Source organism: Eumetopias jubatus, unplaced genomic scaffold, assembly GCF_037043125.1.
Source record: "Eumetopias jubatus isolate StellerSeaLion01/CBP00866 unplaced genomic scaffold, mEumJub1_p1.0 scaffold_11, whole genome shotgun sequence".
Classification (NCBI taxonomy): Eukaryota; Metazoa; Chordata; class Mammalia; order Carnivora; family Otariidae; genus Eumetopias; species Eumetopias jubatus.
This window is the reverse complement of record NW_028274817.1, coordinates 117,028,963-117,041,424: the sequence shown is the minus strand read 5'-3', so window position 1 is coordinate 117,041,424 and position 12,462 is coordinate 117,028,963. Positions and strand designations below refer to the sequence as shown.

The 12,462-nt window shown below is 41.8% G+C and overlaps 1 protein-coding gene across 4 annotated transcripts in view; it reads left to right on the top strand.

The window, feature by feature from the left end:
- OFD1 (OFD1 centriole and centriolar satellite protein) overlaps positions 1-12,462 on the top strand; it is a 45,001-nt gene that overhangs the window by 8,830 nt on the left and 23,709 nt on the right. For 3 of the 4 annotated variants that reach the window (XM_088028867.1, XM_088028865.1, XM_088028868.1), the window contains 3 exons: positions 8,875-8,982; positions 10,744-10,880; positions 11,205-11,378. In XM_088028867.1, the coding sequence (XP_087884993.1) occupies positions 8,875-8,982; positions 10,744-10,880; positions 11,205-11,378 (419 nt within the window). The remainder of the gene's footprint in view (positions 1-8,874; positions 8,983-10,743; positions 10,881-11,204; positions 11,379-12,462) is intronic. The other variant, XM_088028866.1, reaches the window with a different exon arrangement.

The window sequence follows — 12,462 nt, the reverse complement described above, 5'->3', positions numbered from 1 at the left end:
AACAGAGACCTATAGTTTTACCTTACTCTTTCTGTATTTGAGGGTTCTGGGTTGTTGAATGGCCATAGTACTTTTCTCCTAGATTACACTTACCCATCCTTTCCGCCCCTAACTTTTCAGAGATGATAATGCCGAGAAAAAAAAGCTGTGCAGAGCATTTGGATGAGGGCAGAAAGTTTGGACATTGGCTCTTTGTTTTCTGGAGCTTAAAACCCTTACCTGTGATGGGTAAAAGAATAGCTACATATACCAGTGGGATAGAACAGCAAGCCCAGAAATCAGTCTACACAAATACAGTTGGCCCTTGGACACCACGGGGGCTAGGGGCTCCGACCCTCCCCACCGGGGCCGCCGCACAGTCCCAGTCCACATAGAGTTGTTGACTGCCCCAAAACTAACAGCCAGCTGCTGACTGGAAGCCTTACTGATAACATAAACTGTCAACACATATTTTGTGTGTTAAGTGTATTATATACTGTACTCTCAAAGTAAGCTAGAGAAGAGTGTGTTGTCAAGAATCAAAACAAAGAGAAAATACGTTAACAGTACTGCCCTATATGGATTGAAAAAAATCCCCCATATAAAGGCCCTGTTGTTCAAGGGTCAACTGTGTAGTCAACTGATTTTTGATAAAGGGTGAAGGTAGTTCAAGGGAGGAAGGATGGTCTTTTCCACATGTGGTACTGGAACAATTGGATACTCATACACAAAAATGAACCTAGCCACAGACCTTATACCTTACATAAGAATTAAAATAAACTGTAGATCTAATTTTAAATATGAAACTATAAAACTTATGTAAGAAAACATTAAAACATGTATGTGACCTTCGGTTTGGTGAGGAGCTAAAACACTAAAAGCATATAATATGAAAGAAAAAAATTGACCAGTTAGACTTCATTAAAATCAAAAACATCTGCTCTGAAAGACATTGAGAATGAAAAGACGAGCCCCAGACTGGGAGAAAATATTTGCAAAGGCACATCTCCTAAAAGACTTGTATCAAAAATACACAAAGAACTCTTAAAGAGACAACCCAGTTAAAAAATGGGTAAAGGATCTGAACAGACATGTCACCAAAGAAGATACAGAGATGGCAAATAAGCTACAAAAAGATGTTCAATGGCAGTTGTTATTAGGGCAAGGCGAATAAAACAACAAAGATCTCCCCATACCCCTGTTAAAATGGTAGAAATCCAGACTACTTACAACCCCAAATGTTGGTGAGGATGTGGAGCAACAGGAACTCCCATTCACTGATAGTGTGAATGCAAAATGGTATAGCCACTTGGGGAGATGGCTGGCTTCTCACAAAGCTAAACATAGTCTTACCATACCATCTGACAGTGATGCTCCTATTTACCCAGCTGATTAGAAAACTTTCATCCACATATAGCAACTCTATCATAATTGCCAGAAATTGGGAGCAACCAAAATGTCCTGGAGTAGGTGAATGGATAAACAAGCTGTGGTACAGCCAGACAGTGGAATACTATTAGGCTGAAAGTAATGAATTGTGAATCCATGCAAAAATAAAATCTGGGGCGCCTGGGTGGTGCAGTTGGTTAAGCGTCCAACTCTTGGTTTTGGCTCAGGTCATGATGTCAGGGTTGTGGGATCAAGCCCTGCATCAGGCTCCCTGCTCAGTAGGGAGTCTGTTTCTCCCTCTCCCTCTGCTCCTCCCCTCTGTGCTCTCTCTCTATGAAAGTCTTAAAAAAAAAAAAAATTGCAAAAAAAAGAAAAAGGCAAAACTATAGAGCTGGTAAGTGGATTGGTGGTTGCCAGGGATTTGGAGGGAAGGGGTGTAGGAGGTTGAATAGGTGAAGCATAAGGAATTCTTCAGGGTCATGAAGGTATTTTGTACGATACTGTAATGGTAGGATATATAGCACTAGATATTGGTCAAAGCCTGTAGAACTTTATAGTACAAAGGGTGAACCTTAATGTAAGCAAATTTAGGAGGTCAGGTGATCCCAGGATGGACTGCAGTATGTGACAAAACCATCTAATAACCTCACTGGAGGGGATGGGGAAAAAAGATAACTGAGCTTGACCAACTTTGGAAATGAATACTGTGAGGCTAAAAGCAAATGAAACTGTATATAGGCACCATATTCGGAGTGACAGTTACTTCTCATGGAGGTATTGGTTAACAATTTGGAAACCATTGTACATGTATGATGGAACTGAACAGTTAACTAAATGGATAGTAGAGGGTGAAAGCTGGGTTTCTCACTGTTAGAGTGCAATTTCACAGATCAGTAAGATGATGAGGCTAGAATGATCCATGTGGTAATGGATTTGTTGGAGCCCTCAGTATAAGCTCAAGTGTTGCTTAATACAGATGCAGAGGATGTATAGAAGTATTTATAGATATGTCTCTACACAGGTTAGTGGAACATTCAAATTTCCTTGTTCTGCAGGCTGAGAGAGCCTAGAAGCAATGACCCCCCAATAGCCATGAGCACACCTAGTGCCCACTTTGGAACACTTAAGATTTGGTTTCCAATACCATTCCATAATAATAGGAACCAAGGCTGCCTGGAGCAATGGCTGATTCCAGGACTGGGGCAGAGAATGTACAAGATGAGCCTGGAGTCTTTTACAGTGCCAGATGAAAGGAAATCCTTAATTAAAAAAAAAAAAAAATCCACTGTGAAAGAGCTTCCAAAGGCCAAAGCTAGAACACATGGAGCAACAAAATAAAATATTGGATTATATAAAATACTACATAATCACATAGGAATTGAAATAGAATGTATAAAATACCCATGAGTCTGTACCAGTATAAATAAATGCTTGAATAAATGAGACTAGAGAATCCCTTCTTAGAGGGGTGTATATATGGGGAGGGGAGAGGGGAGTAGTGAACTAATGAGGGGCCTGTGAATAGTACTACAGAACTGGGAAAAGGTGACCATTCTTCACCTAGAATGAGTGAGGGGAAGAGCACATCTCGAAAGATTATCTACTGCAGCATCTTGAAGAAAATTTCTGCAGTAGGTCTACCTTTTCTGTAAAGGCAAAGCAGACACACCTGAGCATAACAGTGGCAGGAAGTTGTGAGGAGAGAACAGGAGCCCTGGGGGGAGAGAAGGTCAAGAGAAGATCAGTGGATGAGCCAAAGAGGAACTGCAAGCCATGGATATGAAAGAACAGAGTGTAGGTCACGTTAGAGGAAGTGAGAAACAGTAGATTTTAAAATACTCAGAAAACGGAAAAAAGAAACAGGCCTTTAACTTGGCTGGTGCAGAAGCTAAATCCTTCCAACTGGTTTTTTTTTTTTTTTTTTTTTTAAGATTTTTATTTATTTGACAGAAACACAGCAAAAGCGGGAACACAAGCAGGGGGAGTGGGAGAGGGAGAAGCAGGCTTCCTGCCGAGCAGGGAGCCCGATGCGGGGCTCGATCCCAGGACCCTGGGATCATGCCCTGAGCCGAAGGCAGATGCTTAACTGACTGAGCTACTCAGGCGCCCTGGAGTGACTTCAATTTTGAAAGAGGTTCTATTTTGAGTAAATCATGTGCTACAGAGAACTTGTGAAAGGAAGGGTGAGTGGCTGACTTCATTGTTGTCCTGCTGTTGGCCACAGCCACCCCACCTCCACCAACCACCACCCTGATCAGTTATCAGCCATCAACACCAAGGCAAGACCCTCCCCCAGCAAGAGTATGACTGGTTGAAAGCCCAAATGATGGCTAGCATTTTTATTTTTATTTTTTATTATTTTTTAAAGATTTTATTGACAGCGGTACAGCAAGAGGAGGAACATAAGCAGGGGAAGTGGGAGAGGGAGAAGCAGGCTTCCTGCAGAGCAGGGAGCTCGATGCGGGGCTCGATCCCAGGACCCTGGGACCATGACCTGAGCCTGAAGGCAGATGCTTAATGACTGAGCCACCCAGGCGCCCCAATTTTTAGCAATATTTTTAAATTAAGATATGTACATTGCTGTTTTAGACATAGTGAATGTTATTGCACACTTAGGCTCGAGTATAGTGGAAACATGACTTTTATATGTACTGGGAAACATTTATTAGACTTGATTTATTGTGATGCTGTATTGCACTGGTCTGGAACTGAAATTGCAGGATCACTAAGGTATTTCTGTATTTTTTTTTAACGGATGTGTCCCGATTAACTTAATGCCATAACTGATGAATCCAGTAGCATTATGGACAATGCAGTCATGAACATTATATATATATATGTATGTATACCTATTTTTCAATCAAAATATTTGTATAATAATACAAAATGCAGAAATTATAAATATAGCTTGGTGAAACCATCAAAAAATAAATGTAGCCAGGAAATACCTCCCACCACAAGAAATAGAACAATGCCAGCATCCCAGAAGCCTCCCTTGTATCCTTCCCAATCACTATGCTTTCCCTATTACCCAGTCTTAACTGCTGTTCTGATATCTAGCACCATAGATTATTAATGCCTGTTTTTACACTTTATATGCATGTAGTCCTGCAATATATCTTTTTTTTTAACTTTATTTATTTGAGAGAGGGACAGAGAAAGAGAGAGAGCACAGGTGGGGTGAGGGGCAGAGGGAAAAGCAGACTCCCCGCCGAGCAGGGAACCCGATGCGGGGCTCGATCCCAGGACCCTGGGACCATGACCTGAGCCGAAGGCAGACGCTTAACGACTGAGCCACCCAGGCACCCCCCTACAATATATCTTGAGTGTGGCTTCTTTCTCTCAGCATTATGACATTGATTGATACTATTTTAGCATTGGTTTGTTCATATTAATTGCTATGTATTCCATTGTGTGAGTATATGGTTATTTTTTACTCAAGTATAATATAGTGTTATATTAGTTTCAGGTGTACAGTATAATGATTCAACAATTCTATATATTTCTCGGTACTAATCGTAACAAGTATACTCTTAATCCTCTATCTATTTCACTCATAGCCCCACCTACCTCCCCTCTGGCAACTATCAATTCTATGGATTTTAAGAGTCTGTCTCTTTTTCCTTTGTTTCTCCATGTATTTGTACTTTCCAGATTTTTTTCTTACGGTTGATTTCTAGTTGCATACTGTTGTGGTTGGAAAAGATACATGATATGACTTCAGTCTTGTTGAATTTGAGACTTGTTGGCCTAACATGTGATCTGTTTTGGAGAATGTTTAATGTGCACTTGAAAAGAATGTGTATTCTGCTGTTTTAAGATGGAACCTTCTGAATATATCTGTTAGCCCCATCTGGTCCAGCATGTCCTTCAAAGCCACTATTTCCTTATTGATTTTCTGTCTGTCTGATCTGTCCATTGATGTAAGCAGAGTGTTATACTCCCTTACTATTATATTATATCAATTACTTCCTTTGCGTTTATTATTAGCTGTTTTATATATTTGGGTGCTATTGTGTTGGGTGCATAAGTATTTACATTGTTTTTTTTTTTTTTTTTTTTAAGATTTTATTTTTAAGTAATCTCTACACCCAGCGTGGAGCTTGAACTCACAACCCAGGGATCAAGAGTTGCATGCTCCACCATTTGCCAGATAAATGTTTTTTCATCCCTTCACTTTCAGTCTACATGTATGTTTAGGTCTGAAGTGATTCTCCTTTAGGCAGCATATAGATGGGTCTTGCTTTTTTTTTTTTATTAAGATTTATTTATTTAGAGAGCAAGAGAGAGCCACATACGAATGGAGGGAAGGGCAGAATGAGCCATCTTCAAGCAGACTCCCTGTTGAGCAAGGAGCCTGGTGAGGGGCCCGATCCCATAATGCGTGAAATCATGACCTGAGCCAAAACCAAGAGTCAGACACTTAACCAGCTGAGCCACTCAGGTGCCCCATAGATGGATCTTATTTTTTGTCCATTCAGTCACCCTACGTTTTTTGAGTGGAGCATTTAGTCCATTTACATTGAAAGTAATTATTGATAGGTGTGTACTTATTGCCATTTTGTTACATGTTGTATGTTCTCTGTTCCTTTCTTGCTCTCTATGATCACAGTTTGCTGGCTTTCTTTAGTGATGTACTTAGATTTCTTTCTCCTTATTTTTGGTGTATCAGTGGTTTTGATTTGTTATATTTAGGCTTATATTAACATCTTATGCATACATCTGTGTATGCATATGTTGATGGTTGCTTAAATTTGAACCCATTCTAAAAGCACTAAATTTTTACTCATCTCCCCCCATTCATTTTATGTATTATGATGTCATACTTTACATCCTTTTATTTTGTGAATCTCCTGACTGATTTTTACAGATATAATTGATTTTACTGCTTTACTTTAATCTCCATGCTGGTTTTATAAGTGATTAATCTACTTTTATTATGTTTGTATATAACTGTGAAATTTTTTCCTATCCTAACTTTCTTATTCCTGATTATGGCCTTTTCTTAAAATTCAGAGAACTCCCATTAACATTTCTTGTAGGGCTGGTTTAGTGGTAATGAACTCCTTTAACTTTTGTCTGGGAAACTCTTCACTTCTCCTATTCTGAATGATAGCCTTGCTGGGTAGAGTATGCTTGGTTGCAGATTTTTTTTTTCCTTTCAGCACTTTGAATGTATGTCGCCATGCCCTTGTGGCCTGCAGAATTTCTGAAAAATCAGCTTCTAGCCTTTTGGGGTTTCCTTTGTGTATAACTGTTTGCTGCTTTTAAAATTCTCTATCACCACTTTTTGCCATGTTAATTATGTGTTTTGGTGTGGACCTCCTTAGGTTGATTTTGTTGCGGTCTCTCTGTGCCTCCTGCATCTGGATTTCTGTTTCCCTCCCCAGGTGGAGGATGTTTTCAGCTATTATGTCTTCAAATAAATTTTTTGTCCCCTTTTTTCTCTCTTCTCCTTCTGGGATCCCTATGATGCAAATGTTATTATGCTTGATGGTGTTGCTGAGTTCCCTTAACCTATTCTCATGATTTATTATTCTTTTTTCTTTTTGGTGTTCATCTTGGGAACTTTCCATTACTCTGGCTTCCAGCTCACCGATCCGTTCTTCTGTCTCCTCTAATCTGCTATTGATTTCCCTCTAGTGTATTTTTAATTTCAGTTGTTGAGTCTTTCATCTGTGATTGGTTCTTTTTTATATTTTCTCTCTCTTTGATGATGGTCTCACTGAGATCCTGCACTCTTCTCAAGTCCATCAAGTATCTTTATTACCATTACTTTGAATTCTTTTTTTTTTTTTTTTTTTAAGTAGGCTCCATGCCTAGCATGGACCCTAACGCAGGGCCTCAACTCACGACGCTGAGATCAAGACCTGACCTGAGATCAGGAGTCAGACACTTAACCAACTGAGCCACGCAGGTGTCCCCATTACTTTGAATTCTTTATCAGGCATATTGCTTTTCTCCATTTCATTTAGCTGTTTAAAGGGCCAGTCTGGAGTTGCCATGGGATTGTAGTTGGGTGTTGTCAGCAGTCAGACCAGATCCCTGCTCTTAGCCTGTTTCCTGGGGCTGAGAGGTGGTTGGCGGGTGGGGCTGGCAGATCAGATGTCTGCCCTGAGTCCATTTGCTGGGGCTGTAGTTGAGCGGGTGTGTGTGGTTATCCTGTCCTATCTCCAGGGCAGGTGTCACTCTGTAGTGGTGGCTTATGGGGTGTATCGTGGCAGGAGCTGCTTTGGAGGGACTCCTGCCACTTGGGCATTGGATGGGCCAGATCCGCAGGAGAACATGGGAGCTGGGTGGTGGTAGTAAGGTAGGTGGTGGTGGGGGGTGGTGTTCATGCTGTTCCCAGAAGTGTCTGGCTATCTAGACTTGGGGGTGTGGGGAGAAATGGCTCCTGACAGCTCTTTTGTTTTTGGAGATGTCTCCTGAAGATCTCTGCCCCTCCAGCACAGGTTCGAAGATTAGTAAATAAATCTCCTTCCAGGTATACCCCAAGAGCTTTTCAAATTGCTGCTTCTTTGCTGTTTCTATGTGGGGTTGTTATGCTGGCTCTTTAAGAGTGGACACTCCGTTTCCTTTTGCCCTCCAGCTCTCCCAGAGCTAAGCGCAATGATTATTAAGGTACCTGGAGGGAAGCCCTGCTGACTGTAAAAACTCACAAAGTTAAGCCCCCCCGGTTTTTAAAGCCAAATGATATGGGGACTCGTCTTTTCAGTGCAGGTCACCCCTGTCTGGGGTGCCTGGTGTGGCTGGGTTCTGCTCTTCTCCCTTCTCTGTGCTTGTGGTGTCCCTCCAATTGGTGGTTAGTTTGGTTCTCAACTGTGTCTCTGCCCCTCCTACCCTTTTCAGTGTGGCCTCCCCTCTGCGATTAACTGTGGGATGTCTGTTCCGCCAGTCTTTGGGTTTGTTTTCTGGGTTAGTTGCTCTGCTGTGGCTGTTACCTAGGTATGTCCGTGGGAGGAGGTAAGTTTAGAATCTTCCTATTCTGCCATCTTCCCAGAAGTCCCATATGCCTGTGTTTTTAATCTTAGCAATCTTACTGGAAAAATACAGTCTCTCTGTTGTATTATTTTGCATTTGTTTATACTTTTGTTCACGTTTGACAGTTAAACTTTTTTTGTGTAAATTTTGTCCGTGTCTTGTTCCATTTTTCCATTTTTTTCTTACTGAATTGTAAGAGTTCTTTGATATTAATCAAAATTAGTCCTCTGTTTCCATATTACTGCAGATATTTTTTTTCCAGTGTATCACTTGTCTTTTGACTTCATTTCATGCCATATAGGTTTCTGATTTTTATATTGTTAGAGTGATAAATATTTATCCTTATTGCTTCTAGGTTTTGTGTCATGTTTGCAAAGGCCTTTCCTTAGATATTATTCTTAAAAGATCTAGAATGTAAAAAAAGATAATGTTTTAAAACCAAGATTATATGAACAGTGACTGAGCGATGGTTAAATGAAAGAAATTTGTGCAGTGAAACTGTATTATACACTTTGTGTCTTTTAGGTTTTCTCATGCAGTTTTTAAGAGAATTGGCAGAATATCATCAGTCCAAAATGAGCTGTGATATGGAAACTCAGACAAGTTCAGCGTTTCCTAGCAAAGACTCTCTTGGTAACTGTAGCCTTTTTTCAGAATTTTAATTGTTGTTTTCAAATGACAGAAATGACCTGATTTACTATATTACATGCTTGTTCTTGACTGGGAGGGATGCAGCCTGCAGGTGGCGGAGGTGCTCATTTCCTCTGGAATCACTGTGGGAAGGGACCAGAACTGCTCTCCAGTACTGCTCCCTCCCCTCGTGACGGCTAAGGCTGCACTTTCCAAATCTTGGGGGAATCCAAAGGCCCACGTTCTTCCTTGTGTGTTGCATTCAACCTCTCTTAACCGGCAAGTTCTTCCCTATGTCTCATCTAACTTTATTTTACAGCCACTAAGTGAGAAAATCCTAGATGAGTTGCACTGCAGAGAACTAGACAAGTCAGTGGTGTATCATTTCAGTTTATAGTTGAGGAATTGGGGGTCCCCAGAGGAAGAGCAACTTGGAAACATTCTGGGGCAGAACTGATAGTAGAGTCCAAGTTTTCTAAAATTATGTGATTAATCGGTTTTGTGGCCCTTCCCAAGTCTTTAGGAGTAATGGTGCTTTTAACCTTTAAGATGAGCCTATAATTGGTAAAAGCTACACTGTATAACTAGGCCTTTAATTTATTTTGGCATAGGTTTTATTCCATTGGGAACATGGTACATGCTTATTCTAGAACAGTGCTGTCCAATAATATGCGCCACATACGTAATTTTTAACTGCCTAGTGGCCATAGTAAAAAAACAACAAAAAACCCACAGGTGAATTTGTTTTAATATATTTTATTTAACCCAATATGACCAAAATATTCCAACATGTAATCTGTATAAAAAACATGAATGAGATTATTTTAGATAAAATTTCTGTGTTCAGTCCTTGAAATCTGGTGTGTCTTTTACACTTAGAGCACATTCAATTCAGATGATCACATTTCATCTACTCAGTGGCCGCATGCGGCTAGAGAGTCCTGTATTGAACAGCACAATTACAGAGCATTTGGAAAATACAGAAAAGTGAATGGAAAATATGTCTAAAATTTTCTAAAGAGATGAACACTGCCAGTACTTCTGCCAGCCTTTTTTCATGTGCATTCTTTTTGGTGGGTGTTGGTGTTCTCCGTGGCTGAGATTGTCCTCTAGGTACACATTTGCATGTTGCTGCATGGTTGATTCTGATCCACAGTTGGTTTGAGGGCTGTGGGTCTACTGGAGACAGCACTAGAATGCGAGATAGTCAGTGGACCTGGTCTCAGTCCCAGTTACACCATTACATAGTTGCTTAGCCCTCGAGGACTCAAACTGTAGGGGCCACTTTCCTTCCCTGTAAAGCAGAGGAGTTGAAATACATGATCTTTGGTTTATTTTAAAGTCAGTGTTTTGAACGTGTGAGTCACCGGTAACCAAAGGCCACTTCGTTCTGCCTTGGCATCTAGGGACTAGAAAGAGATGCCAGTGTTTTCTGACTTCTGTTGTACGCTTTGCTTTCTTTGCCCCTGACATTTGAGGATGAAAATTTTCTAACATACAAAAAGGTTGAAACAGTTGTACACTGAACACTTGTATACCTAGATACTCCCAGCAAATTTGTGTGATACTTGCTCAAGCACTTGTCTGTCCCATCCATTAATCCGTCTTAATTTTTTGATGTTTCAAAGTCAATTGCAGAGATCCCTACACTTTCCCCTAAGTATACTCTTTGCTTTTGAACAGACCTCTAGCCTCTTGCTCACCTGACCGCATTTCTCTGTTCTAACTTCCTGTGTTGTTGTTTTTTTTTTTTTTTTTAAACAGCAGAAAAGCTTCAGCTCATTGATGATCAGTTTGCGGATGCTTACCCTCAGCGTCCCAAGTTAGAATCTTTAGAAATAAAGTTAAATGAATATAAGAGAGAAATAGAACAGCAGCTTCGGGCAGAAATGTGTCAAAAGGTAAGTTGTATCTTGTTGCTGTTAGCAAGAGTGATATTGGTGCTTATCTTTTGATGCCTTAATGTTAGGTATAAGGGGAAAAAATGGAGACACTTTATTAATGAATGTGATAAACTATTGCACATGTGATTTTTCTTTCTAATTGATGTCATTTTTTGTGCCTTTTGAATGAATGCTACAGGTACAGTGAATGAGATGAAACTAAAGATGAGTTAAACTAAATATATTTAAGTAGAGCATTAGTGTTAAACCTAGCCATCAAGAGAGAAGTTATTTCTTTAGTATAGTTATTGGTATTTATAGTTATTTGTACTCAATTGGCAGTTGAAGTATTTTAAAGATACCGAAATAGCAAAAGTTAAAATGGAAGAGAAGAGAAAGGCTGAGAGGGAGTTAGCTGAGTTCCGGAACGAATTGGAGCGAGCTCGTCAAGCAAAATCTGAAGCCCTCATTTCTCGGGAAAAGATGGCTCTTGAGAGAATTCAAAAGCACCAAGAGGTAACATTTTACAGTTATTTACCGGGTGTCTGTTTCCTGCAGCTCTTAGTAGATTGGCTCAAGGTCTGAGACTGGGTTGGGACAGTTGGCTAGACACGACAGAGCGCTGCAGGAGCGCTAGGGACTGGGGTCAAGAGCGCAAATGGAAGCATCGGCCTTGAAAAGGATACGCAGGCTTCATTCCTCCGAAACGGCTGGAAGGAAAGAGCTGTGAGTGCGAACGTCCGTGTGGGGATTGTGAGAAACTCACGCTGAATAAGCTCCATCCTCTTGGGCAGATTTGAGGTTCAGGGGGGTAGCTTCTAGAAGAGGATCAGCAGTTGGGGAACGGTTGCGTGGGGGGAGAGGCAGAGCAGTGAACGCTCTGAGACAGACAGGACTGATGGCACTGTGTCGAGGGCCCAGCTGAGACGGGCAGCTTGTGACGGGTGTAGACCAGACCAGGTGCTTGGAGGCGATTGTTCTGTTCCAGTTCTTGGGAAGCTTTGTAAGGTTAGCCAGGGCAGAAGGAGGCACCTGGGGAGCGGAGCTTTCTAGAGCTGACTTGGCTTGAGAAAAGCAGCCTGTTTAATTGAAGACACTGGGGCTCGGTGGGGTGGTGAAGGAAGCCAGAGGGCAAGACGGGTGGCTACTAGCCCAGGGGAGAAGGGAAGGCCCTGTGGCAGAGTCCGAGGCCTCGAGGACTAGGTCTGGGGCTACCGACAGGTGGAAGGGTAAGCATGGGCCAACGGGATAGGGTTGCAGGCGGAGGTGTCACGTGAAGACCGGCAACAAAACGCAGTGTGCTGCCATTGTGTCAAGTTCAAGGTACCCGGAGGAGCGGAGTCCAGGCCTGCAGAAGTCAGTCAGGTGGCCATCTGATCTTCTCTCACGGAGGGTGACTGGACGGGAGGTGGAAAGGTTGAGGCGTGGCAGGAGGCGTGGGGTCCACTCTTGTAGGAGAATCCAGTTCCTTTCCCAAGGGGCTATCTTTGACCGGCCTGGATTGGGACCACTGTTCCCCGTGTCCGGCCAGAGCTGCTGCCGTCGGGAGCTCTTGCTCAGGACTTCTCGGTCAGACCCAGTCGTTTCATGCTGGTTGCGT